General features: G+C 38.0%; 3 protein-coding genes across 3 annotated transcripts; 1 reads left to right on the top strand and 2 right to left on the bottom strand.

Moving 5' to 3' along the window:
- Positions 1 to 565: 565 nt before the first annotated feature.
- Positions 566 to 10926, bottom strand: LOC122001575 (plant cysteine oxidase 2-like). The gene is made up of 6 exons (XM_042556401.1): positions 10812 to 10926; positions 10219 to 10739; positions 1736 to 1854; positions 1503 to 1662; positions 1216 to 1422; positions 566 to 1014 (listed from the first exon to the last, which is right to left on the bottom strand). The coding sequence occupies exons 2-6, from the start codon at positions 10436 to 10438 to the stop codon at positions 890 to 892; spliced, it is 831 nt and encodes a 276-aa protein (XP_042412335.1). The 5' UTR covers positions 10439 to 10739; positions 10812 to 10926; the 3' UTR covers positions 566 to 889.
- Positions 10927 to 12077: 1151 nt separating this feature from the next.
- LOC122001574 (ATP-dependent Clp protease proteolytic subunit-related protein 1, chloroplastic-like) lies at positions 12078 to 15434 on the top strand. The gene is made up of 9 exons (XM_042556400.1): positions 12078 to 12385; positions 13468 to 13583; positions 13668 to 13865; positions 13944 to 14048; positions 14179 to 14241; positions 14589 to 14700; positions 14782 to 14843; positions 14930 to 15112; positions 15185 to 15434. Exons 1-9 carry the CDS (start codon positions 12163 to 12165, stop codon positions 15269 to 15271), a joined length of 1149 nt encoding a protein of 382 aa, XP_042412334.1. The 5' UTR covers positions 12078 to 12162; the 3' UTR covers positions 15272 to 15434.
- Positions 15435 to 15828: 394 nt separating this feature from the next.
- On the bottom strand, positions 15829 to 19490 carry LOC122000191 (cytokinin riboside 5'-monophosphate phosphoribohydrolase LOG7-like). The gene is made up of 7 exons (XM_042554679.1): positions 19035 to 19490; positions 18299 to 18396; positions 17915 to 17945; positions 17715 to 17814; positions 17562 to 17632; positions 16844 to 16987; positions 15829 to 16205 (listed from the first exon to the last, which is right to left on the bottom strand). The coding sequence occupies exons 1-7, from the start codon at positions 19479 to 19481 to the stop codon at positions 16107 to 16109; spliced, it is 990 nt and encodes a 329-aa protein (XP_042410613.1). The 5' UTR covers positions 19482 to 19490; the 3' UTR covers positions 15829 to 16106.
- Positions 19491 to 26466: the final 6976 nt, after the last annotated feature.

Raw genomic sequence — 26466 nt, 5'->3', positions numbered from 1 at the left:
CAAAGATAGTTCGAACTACGGCTTAATGCATATATGTTTTCATGGTGCAGTCTCTTTGTAATGCATGTGGGATAAGACAAAGGAAAGCAAAACGCGCTATGGAAGTTGCGGCAGCAACAACAGACATCAGTTGCGGAAAGAACCCAAGAGGTAAATCTTGCAAAGTGTTCAAGGAGAAGAAAAGAGAGAAGAGTTACATCCTCCCGTTCAAGAAGCGTTTCCAGATCACTAACCTTTGACCCTAGAGCAAAGAACACAAGACAAAGGAAAACAATTGTATTGTTCATTTTTCTCGCAAAGAACATATCTACATTGCATGCCAAAGGTTATGAATATGTGAATAGCTTATCACAAAACAAACTCCCGTATCGAATGGTAATGCTAGATAAGACGGTATTTTGCGATGATTCCAACAATAAACATACTATTCTCGAAACCATGCAGCCAAAATAGTCGATAACTCAGTTAAATATAGCTGTGTTCAACAAACTAACCAACCCAACCATGTACATAAAACACCAAGATTTAACATCACCAAAATGGAAACTTTTTACGATCGATACGCTGAAGAGAATCCCAAACAATCATCATCAAATCGATGATACAAAAAGATATTACAAAACTCATGCGAAATAGCACCTCAAAAAAAGAAATGGCAAAAACAAAAAGCCCTTGACAAACTCAATTTCAGGCTTTGCGAAAATCAGAAAGGCATCGTATGTAAGTTCCATCAGCTTTAATATACCTAAGATTGTTCTGCACCGTAACTAAGCCACTACGACCTAAACCGATATATTAGGTAGCAGAAGGAATTTCAGCCCATGACCTTTTTCCCAAGCTTCTTATTTCGATATCCTTTTATTTTCTTTGTACATTTGCAAGTCACAAATCAAGGCTCTAAAATCCTCGGGCCTCTATACTCTGCTCTGCGCACAACAAGATCATGTGGCTTGCTCCCACTCTCTTCGAGCCATGCGTGCTCCTCATTCTTGCCTAATGCCAAAGTCGCATCACCTGAAACAATGAATCGTATCATTAAACACACACATTTAAAGTTTGCTACACTAGAATAGATATGAATCAGTAATCCAATCTCAAGATCGATACTCAATAGTTGATACCATTTTGTTACTCATTATGCAATAAGGTATCAATCTTTTAGGCTCTTAACTCATGTAATTGTTCATACATTTTACTATCACATAGACAGCATACCCGGGAAACTTGAGAATGCATATTCCTTGTAGTACATACAAGTGCGCCCTTCGTCATCACTGTATGGTGGTCCAAGGACATCTAACACTGCACAAGAGGTTACTGCAGTAAAACAATGCAAGTTACCCCCAGTGGTAGGGTATAAAACAGATGTCCGATGAGGTGCTGTAAATACAGCATCAGTGTTCACCTTGGCGAGACATGCACCTGTAGAGATGCAAAAAAACGACTAATTTAGAAAGGACATTCTTCCTAAAAAAACTAAAGTAATATGACAGCTCACACACCGCTAGAGGATTTGATTTTCACATTTGAGCTCTGAGGGTCATTAACCCAATCGTACGATTTAATGTGCATGGACCCGAGAAGGATTTTACTAAAAACAGTCATGCTCGGGTGATTGTGAAGTGGAATTGCAGCTGCTTGTGGCAGGCAAAAGATACCAATCTGCAAAATGCAGTATCGAATCAATGAGAAATGCTACTACAATTAGTAACGAAAACTAAGGAGCAGTCGATACTGAAAAATTAGGACAGTCGTAGAGGTGCAAATATGTCACAGGAGGAGGCCCATCAATCCCAAAGTTCTGAAAATATGGCGAGTTTGGACTTAGACCAACATCATCAGGCTTCAAAGTATCTATACGAATACGACAATACAACAACCATATCATATAGATAGACAAAATGCACAAAGCATAATCAGGAAATTGAGCAAAGAATCTCATGCAAAGTAAACAGATAAATATTTGTGCCTAATTCTGAATCCATGCGACCATAAAATTTTGCAAACTAAATGCATGTGATGAGCTCAGGCATATTGCATTTATACTCAAATCCTCTAGATTCAATTTGAGAAGAAAACTTCAGTTAAAACATCTCAAGTCTGCGAGTGAAGCTTCCACAAAAGGCTTGATACTAATCCTGCAGAAACATTACGATATTGCAGTAAGATGATGTAGAAAACTTAAGGCAAGGTATCTGAGAGTCATGGTAAGCTTCAGTGGGATATCAGATGAAGAACATAGGCACAACCAAATAGTTAGCTTAAGACGTTACGAGGGAAGCTTTATCCTCCATATGGATCAATAATAACTTGATGATTAGCGGCTCTAATTTAACTTATCTAAGTAATCACATTGTTAAATTTGGATGGAGCTCGTTTATCCCTTATCTCAAAATTACTAGTGATTTAGGAAAAGTATACCCTCTTAATATATAAACCAAATAGATCATTTGTGCTCTCCCAGGCGTGGTATAGTAGTAAAGCATTTAGAAAAATCTCAAACGAGACGAATATCCTAGAGGTTGGCTTTTAAGTGTGTATAGGTTGTGCTTTGAATTCACCCGGTAGGCGAGCCAATAGGGAAGATAACTAGTCATGCGAAGCCCGAACACCTAGATCAATTGTACTTGTTCATATAAGACTAAAGGATGGGAAGACTATAGTTTCAGATAGATAAATGCACGATTAAATGAAACACTTAAAGCACCCTTCATCTTTACTTGGATGCATAAATAAAGGAGAGTAAGTGGGCACTTTTTTTTGTAATTGCAGCAGTTACCAAAACTACGCCATCCACTACCAACATCTCTCATTCGTCTAAGTTAAATCACAAAGACCAAATAAGAATATTCAATTTATACATAAGGAAAAATGGTTCGTGTGACAACAAGCACACTAAGCGAGTACTGCTAAGAAAGTTGTTACACCTTATATAGCCGCTCTTGGAGACATCAATATCTTGCATTACCCTAGATTAAATGATTTACATGAATATCTCTAATCTCTCATAATAACTATTATGTCAAGAGCATGTTCAATATCTCCGGTCATTACAATTATTCGCAATCACATTTTTAATACTAAACAAAAAAATGTAATTGGTCGACTAGTGAATAAATATCAAAAATATAAATCTATTTTACTTTTCCTTTTTATCTAGAATCCATTCATTTTAATTAGTCATTTTCTTAGTCATGTTCCATAAACCGAATCAACCATAGTCATTAAGATGCATGTTAAAGCAGTATTATAACTTCAAATAGACAACCAAAAAGTCACTGACGTAAAACCGAGATTATTTTATAATCTAAAAGATCTCACTTAGTAGAGAAGTAGGGATCCATTCTCTTACTACCCTTATTGTCGGTATAACATATGTGGTATGAATCACATGCTACGATGTTATTCTCTTTACTAATAAAGAGCGCATGTTTTTCACAAATTTAGCATTGTATAGATTTTCATCTAGGCATACCTAGTGTCTAATCCTAAATTCAACTCATGAATTCTAATCTGGTTTCTAGCAAGTTTAGTAAATGATGGATACATTTACTCCGATTATTATCAATTTACAACTATTTTATCTTAATACTATTGACCCCAGCTTATAGGTATGTCTCCATTCACAATTACATTAGTTGTCTCATAAACAATGGTCTTGCCTCAATTTATACTTAACAAATAGAGATGATTATCTATGTGAGAGGACCAATTTCAACCTGCCAACATGCTTAACGAGACATTTATCCATAATTCAATAATAACATATACATTGAATGTATCCAATAGTCTTTATAATACATTACATTCTACGAAGTCCCACATACTTCACATGCTTTGAAATGATTCTTTAGTCAATAACTTAGTAAAAAAATAGCAAACATAGCTCAAGAACTATCTTTTTCTTGTTAATTATATCCTTTACAAAATTATACTTAATAGATATGTGTTTGCCTTTACTATAATATTTATGATCTTTAGAAAAAGTTATGACGACAGCTTGATTGTCACAATAAACTGTAACATGACTCCCACTATCCTGAGCAATATTTAGATGCTTTAAAAATCTTCTTAACCAAATGGCTTCTTGCGCAGTCGCTACGCAAGCCACATACTTAGCTTCCATTGTTGACAATGCTACAGAAGTTTGTTTCTTGTTGTTCAATGAGATGACGTCTCTATTCAATAAGAAGGCATAATTAGATGTGGATTTTCTATCGTCAATGTCCCTAGTGCAATCTGCATCTGTGAAACCTTTCAAGCTCATATCAGATCCTTGAAAATAGAGACAGTAATATATTACCCCTTTAAGATATTTGAATATTCTCTTCATCGCTTTCTATTGTCTCGGTCCTTAGATGACTAACTAAGCCAACATCATAATTGATATCAAGATGTGTACACAACATAGTTTACATTAAACTACCAATAATACCGGCATATGGTATATTCTTCATCTGGGTTATTTCCTTAGGACTTTTGTGATACATACTTTTGCTCAAACAGTACCTTTCGCTATAGGTGTTTGTTCAATGTTGCAAGTTGATATATTGAAGTATTATAACATCTTAGAAATATAAGTCTCTTGAGACAATCCCAAAAGTGTTTTTGATCAATTTCTTATGGTCTTTACACCTAAGATGTACTCAGCTTCTCCCATATCTTTTATATCAAATTGTGATGAAAGTCATGCTTTGACTTCTATCACAAACTCCATGTGACTTCCAGCTATTAGTATATCATCAACATATAATGAGAATATTACAAACTTTCCTTTTACCATTTTGAAATAGACACAATGGTCTTTATTGATCATTTTAAAATCATAAGATAAAATAATTTTAAATCTTATATTCCATTGTCTTGACACTTGCTTTAGACCATAAATAGATAAATTTTATGACAAGGGAAAATGTCTCTTCAAAATCAATATCCTCTTGTTGGATATAGCCTTTTGCAACCAAACAAGCCTTGTATCGATATTCATCCCCTTTTCTCTTAATTTTGAGAATTTACTTATGTCTAATAGTCTTTTGGCCTTGAGGAAGATCGACTACATCTCAAACTTGATTCTTTTTCATTGACTCAATTTCTTCATTCATTGCAACTTTCAACTTTTCTCTAAATATCTTAATACTTCCTCAACCGTTCGAGGTTCCTCATCATCAACTAGGAGAATCATAAATGTCTTATTCTCAATGTTAAACTTTTTATAAGGAATAATTTTACAACTACTTCTTTGTAGGTTGGACTATTGAGAAATCAACTCATTCATTGGTAAATTACTCCAACTAGGTTGACCAAATTCAGACAACTCCTGTGATATCTTATTTATTGATAAAGTATCATCGTCCTCCTCTATTGCAAATAGAGGAATAGTTTTATCAACGTCACCTCTCATTCGGAAATCAGTTTCGAGAGAAATTGCATCTCTCGACTCTATTTCGGAGATGGTTTCATCTTGTTACTCACCAATAAAAACATAACTCTTAGGGGTATCATATACCTTACAAAAGATACACTTTTTACTCCTAGGTCATAATTTTGCTAATAATCCATTTATTATTACATATCGTCTTGAACTGATTAGACAAATATTCACCTCCACGGTCAATACATAAGATTTTAACCTTATGATCTAATTGATTATCAACTTCATTCAAGTAACGTCTAAAGTCATTTAATGCTCAAATTTATGAGAAATCAAACAAACATCAATAAATGTAATGAAATAGGAAGCTACATCACTAACCTTCTCATTTGTTGAACCAAAAATGTTCGAATGGATTAATTGCAATGATGATTCAGTTCTAACAGTCTTACCAAATGGTTTCCTAATTGTTTTCTAGTAAGACAATCAATGCTCATATACAGACAAGTTAATCTTAGCATGAGCATCTAGTAGCCCTCTTTAGCTAATTTATTCATTCGTTTTTGTCTGATATGCCCTAATCTATCATGTCAAATTTAAACATTAATATCAGTACTACTAGTAAGAACAATATTTGAAAAATAGCCATTAATACCACAATTAATGGTATAGTTTCAAGAACTTCCTGTTTCTCAAGTATATAGTACATCTTAAGGTGTCGTATTTTGTAGTTATCTCCATTTAATTTTTCTTCTTTATTTAGTTTAGTTATGATATTCTTAATAGCCATAATAATCTAGCATAAATAAATACATTATTTAGCAATTCAGTGTAATCCATAATACATATATGCAATTCATGATTAATTCAATATTAATTTGATTTGATTTACAAAATTAAGGAGTAACAATATTTTCACTCATCATTCATACGATCAAATCTAATTAACATTGTTCAACTATATTACATATAACTCATCAAATAAATGAACCAGTCATTTACAACAAACATAAAGTTAACACAAAACATTCATCTATATTACCCATTCAATTAAACATGTTGTTGATACATAACACATATGCTAGTTCAAATAAACATAAAGACAATAACATGAACCCATAAACCACTCTAAGAAAATAGATAGGTCATAACTACTCCCACTAGGACTAACACTAGTGCAGTAGTAGCTAACACAAACCCTATCTTTCTATTCTCAGCTGGGGCTATACTATCAGTCAGGCTGACATTAGAACCTTTTATAGGATCCTCAGTCGGAACCTCATTCGGATTCTCCTCTAGATCCTCTTCAATGTCATCCGAATCCTCTCGAGAAGGTGGTACACCCTCATTTGTATGATCTACATGGTGAATTAGCTCTTTGACCAACTCCACATATGTGATGTGTCCCTCATAACGCTCCTATATATGGTGTGCTACTTCGTTGAGATGTACCAGCAATGATCAAACCAATGCCTAAATCCAGTAATTATCAAGGATAGGAAAATATGCTACTCTCCAGAATAATCTATCAAACTTTATAATGTGTTCTTTTACTGCATAAGCAGGATCGTACACTATCTCCGGGATAGCCTTCCTCAAGTCATTTTGTCGTACAGTACAAAACCTCCAAACCAGAAACCAATTCAATTCAATTCAAAATAAGCATAGAACTAACAGACTAAGAACACATAACAATCAAGTAAAACACATTTTTCTAGAGCCAGCAGAATCTGAGTTGTGTGAGTCAAGTCCGAACACCCACTTGACATCCATTCGTTATATATATAAGCCCCCAAGACGTAGCGCAGACGGTGAGCGCATGACATCTCTGACATAATGGCTAAGGGTCAATTTTCAGGAATTGGCGACCTAAGGTTTACGCCACCATGCGCCTAACACATGTGTACCTGCATTTACCTCCCTCTATATCTGTGGGGCAAGCACTAGGGGGTCGTTAAGGTAGCGGATATATATATATATATATATATAAAGTTGTATGGTTTCAACTCTCTAAGAAAAAAGGAATTTATTGCATAAGTTCCCATGGATCCACTTTTTTCAAAGTCTTTGGCCCGTGATCCCTAGTCTCAGATAGCAACTCATTCTAATATGCTCAAAAAAAATTCCAGTGCACTTTCTTATTCCACATTGCCCTCCCTCTGCCGTGTCCATACTTCACCCACTTTTCGATCGCCGATCGGAGGAGAAGTCCATCAATGGCGTACGGATAGTCCTCCACCACCATGTCTCTTCGAAGGAGATCGGTGGGGAGGGCTTCTTGGTCGATGTGCTAGTAGTCGCGGTAGGCGGCAGCGCTGAACTCCATGAAAACATGATTGGGGCTATAACCCGATTTGTTGATGCCACCACCGAGTGTCAAGCGTGCTCTCAGTAGTGTCGAGTGCTCACTCGCCGTCGTATTTTACAAATCAATCACGACGATTTCAAGATGAATGACAACGAAATCATTTTTGCCTCTATATAATATGATTTCATTTGCTATTTCGACATGCATTTAATATGCTCTGATACTAATGTAGTTTCCGACAGATAAATGCATGATTAAATGCAGAAATGAAACACTTAGAGCAGATTTCTTCATAGATTCTGAGACTTGTGCTTGTCGTCATAGGGATGATTACAAATGAACCACCCTTCACAGTTTTCACAAACCAAATCCCTCTCCTTCTATAGATGTTCTTCTTGCAGAGACGAAGATGATTCCTAGACACCCAAAAAACCAAGAGTTCCTCCCACCCTTCATCTCTACTTGGATGCATAAATAAGGGCATCTCCAATAGTTAAACCTCTTCATAAGCTTTTTTTTAGTTTCCAATATGCCACATCAATGCCACATCAAAAATAGAAAAACTTAGGGGGCGTTTGGTTCTTTCCTAGGAATAGGAATCGGAATGGGAATCATTGTAGTGTGGAATGGGAATGGGTATGAACATGGATATCACTCTTAAAAGTAATGTTTGGTTAGTTGCATATTTTCTATCGGAATAAATCAAAATTTCCTTTTTCACCCTTAAAGGAAAATAAGAGAAAAAATTAGATGAGAGAGAAAAATATGATGAAAGAGAATGATGAGAGAGAAAGTATGATGAGAGAGAATAAAGAGAGGGAAAGTGTGATGAGAGAGAATGAGAAAAGAGAGTGTGAAGAAGAGAGCATGATGAGAGAGAAAATATAATGTGAGAGAAAGTATGATGGGAGAGGATGAAGAGAGAAAATATAATGAGAAAAAATGAGGAGAGAGAGCGTGATGAGAGAGATTGAGAAGAGAGAAAGTATGGTGAAAGAGAAAGTATGATGAGAGAGAAAGTGTGATGAAAAAAAAAGAGAATAATAAGTGTGATGTGAGAAATTGAGGAAAGAGAATGTATGATGAGAGAGAAAGTATGATGAGAGAGAAAGTGTGTTGAGGAAAAAAAAGGAGGGAGTGTGACAAGAGAGATTGAGGAGAGAGAAAGTGTGATGAGAAAAAAAAAAGAAAAGAGAGTGCGATGGTAGAGATTGAGGAGAGAGAAAGTATGATGAGAGAGAAAGTATGATGAGAAAAAAGAAGGAAGAGAGTGCGATGAAAGAGATTGAGGAGAGAGAAAATATGATGAGAGAGAAAGTGTGTGGTAAAATGATGAGAGAGAAAATATGATGAGAGAGAACAAGGAGAGAGAAGTGATATGAAAGAAAAAATAAATAAATATATTTTGATATTTGATATTAAGGGAGAAAATTTAAGTTTTAGGTCAAGGGTATTTTTGGAATAAGGGAATATTTTGATTGATGAAAATAGGGTAATGACTCATTGAAGGGGAGGTACATGGGAATGGGTTATTACCCAATTTCAAGGATTCATTCCCTTATTTGTATTCATATTCCTATAATCCAAACATTAACAATGACAATCAATGATTCTCATTCCCATTCCCTACTCTTATTCTCCTAAACCAAACGCCCCCTTACTATTCTCTCCACAATCAAAAAACCTCCATACAACTTTTTTTGTGGGTCCTACATCACAAATCATACATTTTTATTTTTATTTTTTCATTTAATATCTCTATATAATTTTTATTCAATATTTTATTTAATTCTCATCTTTAAATTAATTTATTTGTAATTTTTAATTAATAAATTAATAAACTTATGATTTTTAATTTAATTTAATTTATAATTTTTATTTAATATTTAATTAACTTATGAATTTTAATTTAATTATAGTCATTTGTATTTTTTTTAACTTATCAAATATATTTATTTTCAAAAGAAAAATGTATAATTTAACTATTAAATAAAATATTTAATGATTTTAAAAAAATCAAACATGCAATATTAATTTTTCAATGATTAATGACTCCATCTTCAAGAGAAAAAAAGCAGATTTGAAATATCAAACCTGCTCTTAAAATAAAAACCCCAAAACTTATGTTTCCACTCATTAGAGCTTTTTTGTTGAGCTTTTTCAATTCTACAAACCTGTTAAAAAAGTTGCATTGGAAATGCTCTAATGAAGAGTAAGTGGGAAGTTTTTTTGAAACTGCAGCAGTTACCAAAACTGCGGCATCCACTGCCAACAAACACCTCATCTTTAACAAGCCCCTTCATGCACATAACGACAACAACCAAACTTTTATCCCACACTAAGTAGGTTGGTTACACCTCAATCTCCCTCAAAGGTGTCTAATACCATGTTAAATTAGAGTGAAGTTAATTCCATTCAAAATCACTAATCATTCAGGATAAGAGACGCATGGTTAAGATATAGATATGATAGATCACTGTACTTATCCTATATTAAACTAATAAAAATGTACTACAGGTGCATTGGGCTGGATAAGTACCAAGTAAAGATCGAAGGCGATCGACATTCTCAGGCGACGGAATGACTCCGGGTCCGCCCTCCGCAAAAACCTGCTTGCAAGTCTCAAACAGCCTCTGAACCGCTCTGACCGCCTTCTTCTTCCTCCGCTTTCTCTTCCTCGAAAGTCCCTTGCTCTTCTCGGGGGCCGATTTTACCTTCCCGTCGCGGTCGTCGGCAACCAAGTTGCCTCCCACCCTCATTCAAAACAAAGGGCAAGTCCTTGATCGGAGAAAAACAACTCCGAGGCGATAAAAAAAATCAAACCTTTAAGCGAGTATCCGAATGCTGAACCTCCAAACTCGAAGAGCACGGAAAATTCGGATTTTTAAGAAGGAAATAAGGGGGGAGGGTAGTTAGGGCAGCAGAGGAAGGAAGGAGAACATTAGCCGATGTCCAATGGCCGCAGTGCTGATGATCAAGCTTTGTCTTTTCTTCTCCGAAAAGGAAAAAACTTTTTGCTCCCGATCCCAAATTTGGGAGAGTGGCGATTCTGGGTGATTCCTGTTGGATGAAGGCGATGGAGAGGGGAATTGTTGGGCTTATAAGGAGAAGAAAGCGATAAGGGAGGCATACCATTTTCATGGAAGGAAAGGGAAAACCATGGGCGCCATGGCCACGGAGCTTCTCTGCTTTCCCGTCTTTCCCGTGGGCTGCCATAAACTGCCTTTGATTCCTTCCTCCTCTCTCTCTGTTTCTTATCGAGGTGTTTGGTGGTAACGGTGGACGGTGGACCAGCATGACCACCTCCTGTAACAACTTTACACGTGTCACAAACCCAATGAGATATTTCATTATTTTTTTTATAAAATCAAAAAAATTATTTTACATGTATAATATATAATTTTGATTGAAATAAATTGATTTATTTATTAAATCATACTTTGTAAATTATTTTTTTTAAGAGATAAATATATGGGCAGGGATTTTGGTCCAGGATTTCTACATCAGTCTGATCCCTTATTTATTTATTAATTGGATAGATTAAATTCTATCTATTTAACCAGTATAATCTGACTTCATAAATATATAGGGCAAATTTTTTTTAAAAAAAATAAGCATCCTTTATTTTCATTTAAAAAGTTTCCTATATTTTGAAATTATTTTAATCAAAACTAATATAATTTAGAATGATTTTAAACAAAATTATTATAATAATTTTTAAATAATTTTAACTAAAATAAAGATAAAATATCTAATAATTTTAATCAAAATTGTTATCACAATATTAAAACAAGTTTTGACTTTTTTAACCAAATTAAAATAGTTTTAATCTAAATTATTATATTAATTAATATAGTAATATGAAAAATATTTTTATTAAATTGAAAAAATATTTTAATATAATTTTTTATGTAATTATAACCTTGATTAAATAGTAACAATTTTTTTTTTTTTTTTGAGATAATCATTGTATCCCGTTCTTCCAATTGATTAATTAATGTGATAAATTTAATCTCATAAAAATTTTCTATCAATCAATAAATCATAAAGCACTTACAATTCACCTAAATAGTCATTTTTTATTGGACCACTCTATTTAAAAATAAGGTTGCGAGATGAAACTAAGATTAGCATTTTTTATTTTTAACCAAATAAAACTATAACTTGTGTTAAAGTTAAAATCTCAAAAAATATATATAATTTATAATTTGGCTTATCGTCATTTTATGTTAATATAAAAATATATTAAAAAAATAAATATAAAGTTTTTTATTTTATATGTTTTTTCTTTGAGATAAATCAGAGTTTTGCTTCTCCAAATAAACTTCCATTCATAGCCACTTGAACGGAGCGTGCGACGCACGTGCCGAGTTCCACAGTTCAAAAAAATAGCGAAAAACATAGATAACAAATCGGCCGAACGCTAGGGTTATTGTCTTGTTCCCCTTCCTCGGCTCATCGGCCTCGGCAGGAAGCTTCATCCATGTCGATCGCGCTGCGCACTCTCTCTGTCTCCTCGTCCTTCGACAACGTCTCTGGTTTCCCCAAAAACTCTTTTTGGAACTTCTCCAAGGTTTCGGCAAGTACCCGTAGATCTATTGACTTCGCTTCGAGGAAAAGGGTGGCCTGTAGATGCGAGTCGCGGTCTTCCAACAACTACGATCACATACCCCGCAAATTCCGGGAGGAAAATCTCAAGGAGGGATGTAAGTTCCTTGTGAACCTTACTATAGAATTTAGTATACAATTCTCTGATTATGATTTTCTGATAGTGCTGCATATCACTGGACTATGTTGCTTTCATTGGTATTGTCACTCTAGAGAGGGAAGGCTGTGAGGAAAGTAGAGGTTATTCCAAAAGGATATCAATCAACTACAAGACTTGTTCTGCAATATAAGTTTGTGTAAAGAAGTCTTAGATCATTTAGAACTTCTTGGATACCTAGTACATTTTTGATAGGTTCAAGTTGACTATCATGATTGTATGTTGTTAAAAGTTGAACAAAAAACTCAAGGTTCCATGCGGCATGTGAACTGTCTAGGCTATTATCTGTTTTTTCTTTTTCTCGTGTAAACTGTACTGTTCTAAATTTCTAGGAGCTAGATGGTTCTCCTTCATTTAGTGTGTAAATTCAGAATGATATCATATTAATGGCTTGTTGAGGCATTATCGTGCTAGATATGCAGTAGTAGGGTATGTTTTGGGGGCAAGTTCTTGTCTGCACTAAGTTTACGGGATATACTATTATAAGGAAACTTAGCTAATAATTTACTGAATAGATCTGATAAACATCTTGTGGAATTGAGTTATGAGATGCCAGTTATTCTAGCATGCAAAGGCTGTCTTGTTTCCAAAGAACTGTGTAAATGAACTAGACATTGGCTTATTTAATTTCTTCACATGCAAACCTCAAGAGTATGAGTGATATGATGTCCTTAATTGGCGCCCACATTACTGCCCTAGCTTTGTTCTACTGCACAAGCCTTTCTTCCATCAGAGATCATAATCCTTTGTATATGTTTAGGCTTCCACTCCATGTAGTGTAAAGAAGTTATTCCTCAGATGCTGAACTTTTGGGCTTGTGCTAGTTTAATGTCTTGCTAATTTCTTGGTCATTTCCGTTGCAGAACAGAATCACAAATTCAGTTATCATCTTTTTTTTTGTTTTGTTTTAAAAATATTATTCTACTTTCGAACCTTATTCCTCGTTCATAATTGCAGATACTTTGCCAAATAGACTTTGTTGTTGTATGTGTTTTCAATCGAAACCTCTTTTTTCTATAACAGTGAAGCAAAATTATGAGAATTTTCCTCAGTCCATGTATGGCCTTACTCCGTCGCAAATGGACATGTTCTTGACTGAAGATAACCCTGTGACACGTCAAGCAACAAAAGTCACAGAGGTAATAACTGCCTAAATTTGTTGGCCTCAAAATCTCTGTTCAAATATCTAAGCGGGTGTTTAAGCCTCCTTTTGATGCTTACAGGAAAGCATTTCTTCTGCAAGAAGTTACATCGACAATGGAGGGATGTACAGTCTAAATGGCTCGGAGGCCTCATCAAACTACAATATGAGTGTGAGTATGTATCGTGGAGGCGGTCGAGGATATGGAAGACTAAGAAGTGCTCCTCCAGACTTGCCTTCTTTGCTCTTGGATGCTCGAATAGTTTACCTTGGCATGCCTGTAAGCCACATATATTTAGTCAATAAAGAATTAAATAAATGTGTTGTATCGAACCTGATTCTATGTTGTATCGAACAGATGGTTCCAGCTGTCACTGAGCTTCTTGTTGCTCAGTTTATGTGGCTAGATTATGACGACTCATCCAAACCTATATATCTCTACATCAATTCATCTGGGACTCAAGTAAGTTCTGCTGTAAACATTTACTTATTCAATTATTGTATATCCTATTGGAGTATATATTCTTCTGAAATAGCTAAAAAATTTCATATTTTTCACCAAATACTGATTCATACTATATAACAACTTCCAGAATGTGGAGGGAGAGACTGTGGGATCTGAAACTGAGGCTTATGCAATTGCTGACATGATAGCCGTAAGTAAACTAGTTTATACGTTTTGGATTGAGTTTAGGCCTTACGAGCACTTGAGTTAAGTTTGTTGTTTAGCATTCTATCTACATGGTTTCATTGCAAATATACAACATTTAGCCTTCTTCATACAGCTCTCCGTCTTCAATTTATCATCAATTTTTGATATTTTACTATCAGGTGTCAAAATTTTCAGTGCCACCTATGCAAATGGACATCAATTTTAATGAGTAAACACAATGACCTAACATAGTTTATCTATTTTAGTGTGCGGTAAATTGAACATGTGAACTTTGTTAATTATGCTGCATTTTCTCTTGAATCAGACATTTTATCTCTATTTCTTTGGCAGTATGTTAAACCCAAGGTTTATACGATAAATGTCGGCATGGCATATGGTCAGGCAGCAATGCTGTTATCTCTGGGTGCCAAAGGCTTTCGCGGCTTGCAACCAAATTCTTCCAGTATGTTACTGCACACCTTCCAATAGATCTGTTTTTTTTTTTTATTGGCAATTCTTGCTAATTCACAAAGCGATCATACAGCCAAATTATATCTGCCGAAGGTGTACAAATCCAGTGGTGCAGCTACCGACATGTGGATCAAGGTGATTCTCAAGACTTACTCGTTGATATATTATTGACACATTGATATACCATGAATCGTGGTAATATTTTCTTGCATCTCTCACAGGCGAAGGAACTTGATGCCAACACTGAGTATTTATTGGAGTTGTTAGCCAAAGGAATAGGTAAGCCAAAGGAAGAGATTAAGAAGGACATAGAGCTTCCAAGATATTTCGACGCACAAGAAGCTATTGCTTATGGTATTGCAGACAAGACCATTAAGCCAGAAGATGATGCATTTGAGAAAAAGGTAACGCTCTACTTTTCGTAACACGATTTTTTCCTCTGGATTCAACTCCGAAACACGAATTTTCTGAAACAGAACTATGATGAGCAATTGGCAAAATCAAAAGCCATGAGAAAAGCAACTGGAGCTGGTCCACAAGCAACACCATCAGGGTTTAGGTAAAATATATGATAACGCCTAAGTTAGCCACATGTGGAGTTTGGTTTTCGATGAAGATAACTTATATTTCTAGTATAAAAAGAACTTATTTTTCTGGTGAAACAAGTATTTATCTTACAAATATTGTAAGGAAACGTCTTTATATATATATTTTTGGCTTCGATAATTTTTCCCTATTTCTTGAGCTATAAACTTGTCTATGATCCATCTGTCTTTAACATGTACTTTCAAACCATTCTCTGTTAGAATAGTTTTGTTCATTTTAGTTGATGGTGCCCTATTTTGATGAGCAATCTTTGTCAGCCAAGTCATTCCAGGAAATCTTTAAACTTATGTTTTAGTCATCTTCGACAAGATGAGTAGCCACTCAAAAAAAAAAAAAAAGTTTAGGCTGCTCGACACCTTTGGGTGGTAGAACATGCATCCTCAAATGGTTGTGTTTTGTAAACACCATACTCGTGCAAAATATGCAAATGCTAGGTCATTTTTTCTTGTACAAGTTGATTGGTTCATCCTCTGTCATGTTTACGACATTCATTCATCCAATCATTATCCACAATCAACACACAATAAAACACACCATTCGTCAAAGAAACTGAAGAGGAATGAGAAGTAATTTCATCAAATAATCTTCTATTTCCTGTGGAGTGGCATCCAAGAAACACATTCCACTCATGAATTCAAAGGAAATGAAGAGGAATGGAATATAATTAAATACAAGAAGCTTATGAAGAACAAAGAAGTTCTGATTGCTATTTACTATACTTGGTGTTTGGGGTATAGTGAGTTCTGTTAGTGACCAGGAGGAGAGGATTGGAGTCGGCGGGGGTGGGAGAAGTTATGAAGCAACACCGGACTCTGGTTCCGGCACAAAGCTGAGGTGCTTCTGCTCAGTAGTGTCCCACACCAATTTGGATTCATATTGCGGTATGTACTCCTGCAATAAAACCAAAATGGAAAAAAAAAAAAAAAAAGAAATAATCAAAATTCTTCACCGCAGAGGGAAAAGATGACCAAAAAATTGTGATTATGAAACAGAGTGATCTTTTCACAAAGCTAAAAAGGGACAATTTATTTATTTTCTATTTCAAAAATATCTCCATGCTGACTAGCGAGTTGCAAACCAACTTATCACATGATTGAGTTGTTTTTCTTTTACACCTAAATTATAATTTTGGAGGCTTTCACATCTTAATCTTAATGGTGCATAAATGTAGGTGATTACTCACTCAAAATTTACTTGTTTGAATTTTGTTACACTTGAAATATTACAACAACAAGCAAATTTTATCCTGCTAAATATAGTCAGCTATATAAAATAAATAAAATTTATTTTATTTCATTAAATTTCTTTTCATCTTATTCCTCGTGTAATATAGATATTTATAAGAGTTTTATATTACTTAATTAGAGTATTTATTATTGGTCTAACTACATGAATTTATTAATGTAAATCAATCTTCTTGGGTGATATTGATGCACGGACTCACGGAGGAGGGGAGCTAGTTGGAAGAAGACAATATAAAATTGCAGTGCGTGAATCATAAGTTCACATTAGTTGTTAATTATGTGTACCTCAAGTTTCCTCATTAGCTCCTTGGCGGAGTGGGCAGATATAATTATGTGCCTCGCAGCCTGTGAAATGAAGCCTTCTTCCACCGCCACGTCGATGAATGATAACAACGAATTATAAAACCCATCAACGTTCAACAGTCCAACCTGTAACGAAGACTTTGATTAGATATAAAGAAAAACACAAGTGGAGATGCCGAAGGATTGACCAAGCAAAAGAAACTCAACGCAACTATATAAATACATAGTGACGTGTTCAATCAATTTCAAGAAAAACTTAGGAAATAAAGATTAAAGAATATATAACAACCATTGCTAAATGTGTATAACTTTTATAATTTCACATCGTTTATTTATTAATTATCTACGTACATATTTTCATCTTAAACTTATTTCTCGGTTTGTTCTTAATAAGTATAACATTGATTATTCTCATGTCTTATATTTTTCATTTTTATATATCCACATATTCATCTTAATATTCTCTTCTTCACCATTCACGTATTCAATAAAACTTCTCCTTATAAATAACTCATTATCTCCTATTTTAATACTGATCTTATTATTATATTATATGCTTATAGAAAATGGAAGGTGTGATACGCATGCACTTACGTTACATTTCACAAAAAGCTAATTCTATAAGCAAAAAATTAGAACCAGAAGAAGAAACAAAATTGAGAAAAGATAAAGAACTGAAGGAGAAGTTTGTTTGGTCTACCGGCTTTTTGTGAATGCCAAGTTGAGCCCATGTAATCACCTCCAGGAGCTCCTCCAGTGTCCCATAACCACCTGATGCGTGATCGATCGATGTTAATCGATGTGGAGAACTGAGAGAACTTTAATTAGCAAGTGTTTAAGAAAGTCTATCTACCTGGTAAAGCTATGAAGGCATCTGCTTGGCGAGCCATTTCAGCTTTCCTTTCATGCATGTCTGATACTTCCCTAACTTCTCCTACTGGCCCGCCAGTTAACTACAGGTAACAGCAACAAAAGAACAAACAGTGCTTTTCATTCACATTCATTGTTAATTTGTATAAAAGAAAGAGAGGGAGCTGCAGAGAACTAACTCACCTCCTTTAGCATCAAAGACTTCGGAATAACACTGCATACAAGGACATAAGTGCATGAGGCACAACTCAATTAATAAGTTAATAAGAAAGAAACGATATATTAAAATGAACTATATCCTGTAAATTTGTTAGAACATTCAATGTAAGCACGCAAATTTTACATACTTCTGTAGCTACACTATATATAAGAAAGAGTGACATAGTGGTAAAGCGCTCGGAACATAAATAAAAGGATTAAAATTTGAACTTCAGTCTTTAAATTTAAGTGTGCATAAACTGTGACAAACTAGAGGAAAGATCATATATTTTTAAAATTAATCGAGTAAAATTTGAACACTTGAATTTAATGAATTATCAAAGAAAATAAAGAGAGAGAGAGAGAGACCCCAAGACATGGCGACCTCCTTCATGAACTGCATGAGAAACAAGGCCCATCAACCCAATGCTCCCGCCTCCATACACCAAATCGATGCCACTGTTCACCTGAAGGACATGCAAATGAGGATATGAACAACACATGCAGATCAACCGAGAGCGTTTATCGGATTGCTAATTAATTAATTGTCGTTTTCCATGGCTTAAGGAAGAATTAGTGAAAAACAAAGCCATGATTGAGTCACAATTAATGGAATGGACGCCATGGCCAGCTCTTTCCGATCCCATGGAAGGACATTGTTAGCCTCCGTTAACAAATAGAATATTGCTTTCTTCTTCGTGCGATCGGCAGAGATCACGCGAGAAGGATGATCGAGGGACAGACAGATTACAGCTAGCAATCCATCATGCCAAAACGCCAGGAAATAATCCTCCGACAGCACGATCAGACCTTGAACGACAACCTCTCTTCGAGATGCAATCGGTTCTGTTCTCTCTTTGGGGAAAAACAAAACAAAAAGCGTAGATTCGAAGCCAAAGGCCAAAAAGATGAAACCTTGTCCAGTGCATCCGCAGAGAAAGATTCACTAACAAACAAATCCCTAAAAATTCATTGCTTCCGACGAAGACCCCATTGAAAAATTAACGAAATACGGCAAAAAAAAAAAAAAGCGCAGTAGTTCTTTGAATCCACGGGATCAGGAAAGAAAAAAAAAAGAGATTGTTCCCGAAAATAAGCAACATACCAGTTCCTTTCCGAGCTCGATGGCGGCCTCTTGATAGCTCGGCTTCTTCCCGCATTGGCTCCCGCAGAAAACGCATATCCTCCGAAACCTTGACCTTTTCTCCGCCGTCGTCGCCGCCGCTTCCTCCACCGACCCCACGCTCTTTGCTCCCTCCATCGAATCCAATAGCTCTATATCGAAGAAAGAAACGCAAATCCAATGCTCTGCAACAGTAGCAAGACGAAGACTGATTCCCGGAATCCTCTCGTCATGCTCCGCTATTTGAAGAAGGCGAGACCGAGGATTATCGAATTCTTCTTTAACGATTTGTTTACCTAGGGGTTTGGGGTGCGGGCAGCGAACCGACGATGCGGGCTCCGCATAAGTTATCATCACGTTAACGAGCCTCGGATCACCGTTATCAAGGCAACCAACGGCGATCGAGGATAGGTACCGCATGGAACCCATCGCACAAGCATGCACTCACTAATAGGCCGAATGGGCGTCGCGCCAGGTCGCACCCGCAGGCATTTTATGCGGCAGGAGTAAGGCAGGCGGTGGACCCCAGCGCGACCTTTTTGGAACAAAAAATATAATTAATTGATTAATTATTTCTTAATTTCATGTTGTTTGTTATGACGCATGAATCTTGAAGAAAACATTTTGATTTTTTTTTAAAAAAAAAATTGTGGTCTTTCGTGAGGTAGATTATTTTATTTATTATTTAAATAATAATAATAATAATAATCATCATAATCATAATAATAATAATAAGTATTTAAGAAGAGAGTCATGATACACAAATTTAATAAGGAGAGTGGCAATGGCAGTTAAGGAATTAGCTGGCATGACTCGATCAATAACATAACAAAAATAAAATAAATCTTATGAAATAAAGTACATTTTATTTTAAAAAATTAGTAATTACTAAAAAACTAACTATTAAAATATAAAATTTAAATTTTATTTATTATTTCATTGAATGATTTATCTTGACACGGTGACAAAAAGCGAATATCCCCCAGCGCCCCTGTCAATCCGTCCTAGGCTCAACACATGATTTATCGTGACATGCACGTTGAGTCGAGGGGTGGGGTGTATTCAATATTAGACTTTTAATTATTTGAATGATTTTTATGAATTTTAAAAATCTAGATATATTAAATCTAGATTTTTATAAACTTAATAGAAATTATTCCTATAATTTTTATAGAGTTTTAAAAAGTTATGTGGTATTCAAACTTGACTTTTTAAAACTCTATGAAATTTTTTAGTATCCAAAGTTTCAATAAATTTTCATGGATTCTTTTAGAATTTATTGGATATAAATTTTAACCAATAAGAGCTCTCCAAAACACTTGGTACAACTTTAAAAATAAAATAAAAAGTCTTTTCCTCACCCTTGAGATTTCTATCAACTTCAAATCGCCTTAATTTTTTATGAATAAGTTCTTTCTCTTCCTACTCCTCAATTTTGATTATTTCTTTGATCTAAAAGATACTGTCCTTGTTCAACCTCTTGGCATCATGCATCAATCTCTCAGCATGCATTTCATGTAAAGCTGAGAGTCCTCTGAAACACCGTTCTCCGACGTTATAATGGTAAAATAATGAATCGAAATTGCCAGAACGGAACAACAGCCACTTGCAGCCTTTTCTTCGGCGGCGGCTCACAGCGGCAAGCTACAGGCGGAGAATTTTCTCCGGTTGCTCGTGATGGGAAACAATGAGGAGTGTCATCAGTTGAAGCTTGCGGTGCGTCGAAAAGGAGGAAAATAAACAAAAAAAATTATTTGAGGTGGTCAATGATGCTTTCGTCGACTACTTGTGAGCAAGTCGAAGTCAAAGTCGATTTGGACGGTGACATTGTGCATACAAGGAAGAGAAACTTGAGACATTATATTTTAATGTAAAATATATATTAATAAATCAAATTAATTCTCAACTTAATTAATAGATAATTTAATAAAGTCTAATGAAATTTGACCCTAAAAATATTCTATAAAATTTATTTAAATATAAAAATTCATAAATAAATTTTATATATTTATATTTATTTATTTTAATAATATTATTACTAATCAAAGTAATAATATTATTATTAATTTTATTACTAATCAAATTTATTAATTCAACACTTTATTAAAAATTTGACAAAATTAAAGGGTTGACCAACATTTCATGATAATTTGGATCAAATTTGTAAATAAAAATATTTAAAATTATTATAATATTGTTAGATTTAAAATTATATTATTAAAAAAATTTTAAAATTACAAATTGAGACATTATCTTCTCTTTGTTTTTAGCCAAAATAAGATAGAAGTATAAAAAGTTGAAAAAAAATTATGGACAAGTATGCAATTTATTATTTTATTAAAAAATAAATTTAATTAGTTATTTTAGGTTTTGTTCGAAAATAAATATCGTACGAGACCATGACCACCTACATTTTTCTAAGATTGACTACACCCCCTTAAATCTACAAGTTTCCATCAAATTTACAAATGTCAATAAAAGTCCTACAAAAAAATCTATAGAACTCAATAGAATTCTTTTCACAACTATATGAGATTCTATAAAAGTCTGATCCAGTGGTAAGAAGAGGGGGCCCACCCGGCGGAAGGTCAAAGTGGTCAACACCCGACAGACGTTCGACCGGGCGGGTTACCTTCCTGATCAGTATGAGGAGTAGCCGACCCGACATCTCGACAGCTCGCCTGACGCCGAGTTTCCAACGCTCATAAGGCAAAGCGGGAAGAAACGGAGGCCGAGCGGCCATCTCGCTCGGCTGACAGTAGACACGGTATCCCGCCGAGCGGGCATCTGCCTGGTCAGCCGATGTGGCCCCCGCTCGGCCCAGGATAGGGGCCAGCCGAGCGGTTCCTCCGCTCGACCCGGTAAAGGTCAGAGGGAGCAGGTAGTGAGATCTTCCTAGGGACTAGTGTCGCCGACAAGAGGCATGGCAGGCGGCCTAGTCAGATAGAGAATCGTATGGTGGAAACTTCCATTGTCACATCAGAGATATGCCCGTGATATTAGGGTAGGGTGTCGGGCATGCTTTTCTGACACATCCATTCCAAGTATGCTTTGAGGAGCATGCACGCCTAGGAAATCATGCACGCGCCACTGGGACGCCCTATATAAGAACCCCCAGACTTCGATGGAGGTATGTTTACATCTTTACTGTAGCTACAGTTCTCATTCTTTCTTTGCTCTACTTTTTTCTGCCGGAGATTTGACTTGAGCATCGGAGGGCCATTGCCGAGAAACCCCTCCTCGGCTCGGCATTGTGTTTTCAAGTTCGCGGCGGCAAAGGATCTACGTCTTTGGAGTCTTCGACCAGTCAACAGGAGCGCCACATCCCCAGTGTCCATCGACTCAGCACTCGGACAGGATCAAATTGGCGCCGTCTGTGGGAATGCACCTGAATCCGAGTCAAGGAGATGGAAGAAGCTAGACGCCAACATACTGTGATGCTCTCTCAAGTGGAACTTGACGCGCTCGTGCATGCGCGAGCGGCCAAGATGATAGAGTAACAACAGAAGGCGCTAGTCGAGCGGTTGGCACAACAAGCAACTTCAGCATCTGAAGGCCGAGCGGCGCACGAGGATCGGCCGGAACAGCTCTCCATATGGGGTCAAAACAAAGGTCTGACCGGTACACAAACAGAGGCGCCGCCCGCCCCAATCCCATTTCATTGGGCCTTATTTCAGACGCCCTCTGAGATCGCGCAAGCGAATCGAGACCGGTCTTCCTCAGAAGAAGCTCCTGATCGGGATGCTAGAAAGGGCAAAGCGCCCCGAGCTGACGCATCACCCGAGCGGATCAACCGACAATTCTCCGAAACAATTCTGCAGGATACTTTGCCAAGGCACTACGCACCCTTGGCGATCGACAAGTAAATGGATCGACAGACCCAAACGACCACCTCGGCAAGTTTGACAACGCGGCAACCCTTCATCAGTACATGGATGGAGTTAAGTGCCGAGTCTTCCTCACTACTTTGTCCGGCTCAGCATAATGTTAGTTTTGAAAGTTGCCGGACGGATCGATTCAAAGCTTCAAGGACTTCAGGACGGCCTTCCTCCACCACTTCGCGAGCAGCAGACGCTATCAGAAGACCAACGTCAGTCTGTTTTCTATGAAGCAAGGGTTGAGAGAGACTCTTCGGACCTACATTCAACACTTTAACCAGGTAGCCATGGGCATCCCCACGGTCTCGTCCGAAACAATGATGCATGCCTTCACCCAAGGGCTCATCGACGGGGACTTCTTCCGCTCGCTCATCAGGAAGTCACCCCCACGATTACGACCATATGCTAAAGAACGCCAATGAGTATATCAACGTGGAGGAAGCTCAGGCAGCCCGAAGGAAAGAAGCGCCATCAGAACCGGCTGTGCAAGTCGAATGGAGGCCGCCCACCAGCCATCAGCCTCTAAGAGGGCCCCGAGCCGATATGGCATGACCACATCAGGAAGCAAGGCCACACGCCGCCCAAAAAGTGGCGGCCGAACGGCTAAGGCCTAAGGGAAAGGTATGAACTCCTATGTTCTGTGCCTTCCATCAATCCGCCACCCACAACACTCGAGACTGTCGTGGAGTCCCCGCAGTCGCGCAGTCGCCCAACCGACTCCCAGGAATTATCGTCGTCGATGGCCTTCCCCCGAACTGCGATATCGACGGAAGAGTCCAGAATGGTGAGAGGAGATCAGGCGGTCCCCTAAGCGGCGACATCATCATCAAGCAAGGAGTGACGACCGCACCCCAGCCTCACGCGGGCAAGTCAGGCACTCCGCTCGGGAGGATGAAAATCGGAGCAACACCGCTCGGGATGAAATCAACATAATCGCTGGTGGACCGACCAGCGGAGACTCCAACCAAGCCCGGAAGTCGTATGCTAGACGACTGGAGATCCATGTCAACGGACCCGAAATCAACTTTGGTCCTAGGGATCTTGATGGGATCGAAGTACCGCACGATGACACCCTCATCATCCATGCGGTAATCACCAACTATACTATTCATCGCATATTTATTGACATAGGAAGCTCGGTCAACATCATCTTCAAGAAGGCCTTCGACCAACTCCAGATAAACCGGGCCGAGTTGCTGCCAATGACAATCCCTTTGTACGGGTTTACCGGCAACGAAGTCCAGCCGATCAGTCAGACAAGGTTGGCTATATCACTTAGAGAGGAGCCACTCCAAAGGACTAGGACCGCCACCTTCATCGTCATGGACGCCCCATCAGCCTATAACGCTATCCTGGGCAGGCCGACCCTCAACGAATTCCAGGCGGTAGTCTCGACCTATTGCCAGAAGATCAAGTTCCCAGTAGAAGACCAGGTCGGGGAAGTCAAAACAGATCAACTGGCTACTCGGCGCTGCTACGTCGAGATGGTGAAGGCGGAGATTAAGTCCGCTCGGAAAGCTCCTCAACACGAGGTAAACGCCATAACCGAAAAACCTCCTACTCTAGTTTATAAAGAGAAAGAAGAGGTGCAGATACACCCTAGCCGGGCGGAGGCAACGACTTTAATAGCAGCCAACCTGCAAGCTGAGCAGAAGGCCGAGCTGATCGAATGTATTCAGTGAAATCATGATATCTTCGCCTGGTCCATGCATGAACTACCCGGTGTTTCCCCGAGCATAGCGCAGCATGAGCTTCAAGTCCGACCGGATGCAAGGCCGGTGAAGCAAAGGAAAAAGGATTTTAGCGCCGAGCAGAATCAGATCATCCGAGCTGAGGTAGAGAAGCTTTTGGAGGTCGACCATATCAGAGAGGTCCAGTTCCCGAGCTGGCTTGCGAATGTAGTGCTAGTCTCAAAGCCCGGCAACAAGTGGAGGGTCTGCATCGACTTTCGAGACCTCAACAAGGTCTGCCCAAAGAATTTCTACCCACTGCCCCGGATCGACCAAGTAGTGGACTCCACGACTGGGTGCGAACTGATATGCATGTTGGACGCGTATCAGGGATATCACCAAGTGCCGCTCGCCCGGGAGGACTAAGAAAAAGTGAGCTTCATCACAGTGAACGATATATACTGCTACAACGTGATGCCGTTCGGACCAAAGAATGTTGGGGCTACCTACCAAAGACTCATGAATAAGGTGTTCCTGTTAGGACCAAAAGTAGCTAGAGGGGGGGGGGGGGGGGGGAATAGCTCGTCGCGTTCGCTCGGTGCTCGGCGTTGCTTGTTTCTTCAAGAATATGCAGCGGAAAATACAGAAACAAATACAACAACGCTAACACGGTTGGTTTACTTGGTATCCACCTCACAAGAGGTGACTAGTCCAAGGATCCACACCACGCACGCACCCTCCACTATGAAAACACTCCTTTTCGGTAACTACCGAGGGCGGAGAAGCCCTACAAGACTCTCAGTACAAGAAGAAAGGAAAGGGAAACAAAATACAAGCGCAAAGCTTACAATGAGTACAGAAAACCCTAACCCTAGCTTCTCTTCTTGCCTTTGATCCGCCTCTTGACTTGGAGAGCTTCCAAGATCCTTCAAGAACTGGCGATCTGAGCTTTGTGAGCGCTGTGGAGGAGTAGGCGAGATCTCTGGAGTGAATCGGAGAACTTCTGTGCGCCTGCGGCTATATCGACGCCAACGGTCGGATCCCGATCGATTCGAATGTTCCCAATCGATCGGGAGGCTTTGGATCGATCCACGGATCGATCCAGAGCGCCTCGTGCTCTGGAACGCCACGGATCGATCCAGCGCTTATCGCGCGGATCGATCCAGAAGCTCTCTGTTTGTTGGGACAGGTCTGGATCGATCCACTGATCGATCCAGAGCCTGGATCGATCCACTGATCGATCCAGCACTTGGTTTTTGTCCAAAACCAAGTCCTAAACCTCGAAACCAACATCCGGTCAACCTTGACCTGTTGGTATGTCATGCCTAGCATCTAGTCACTCCCTTGACCTGCTAGGACTCCCTTACCAAGTGTCCGGTCAATCCCTTTGACCCACTTGGACTTTTCTCTGTGCCAAGTATCCGGTCAATCCCTTTGACCTACTTGGACTTTTCTTTCATGCCAAGTATCCAGTCAATCCTTTGACCTACTTGGACTTCCCAACACCAGATGTCCGATCATCCTTGATCCATCTGGATTTTCCCTTGCCTGGCTTCACTCACCAGGACTTTCACCTAGCTTCACTCACTAGGGTTTTCCATCTGCCTAGCTTCACTCACTAGGACTTTCACCTGGCTTCACTCACCAGGGTTTTCCATCTGCCTAGCTTCACTCACTAGGACTTTCACCTGGCTTCACTCACCAGGATTTCCATCTGCCTAGCTTCACTCACTAGGACTTCCTTCTGCCTGGCTTCACTCACCAGGACTTTTCTTCTGCCTGGCTTCACTCACCAGGACTTTCATACTGCCTAGCTTCACTCACTAGGTCTTTCATTTTGCCTAACATCCCAGTTAGGACTTCCTA

The sequence above is a fragment of the Zingiber officinale genome, chromosome 7A, assembly GCF_018446385.1.
Source record: "Zingiber officinale cultivar Zhangliang chromosome 7A, Zo_v1.1, whole genome shotgun sequence".
Taxonomy (NCBI): domain Eukaryota; kingdom Viridiplantae; phylum Streptophyta; class Magnoliopsida; order Zingiberales; family Zingiberaceae; genus Zingiber; species Zingiber officinale.
This window is presented reverse-complemented; position numbering and strand designations above follow the sequence as displayed.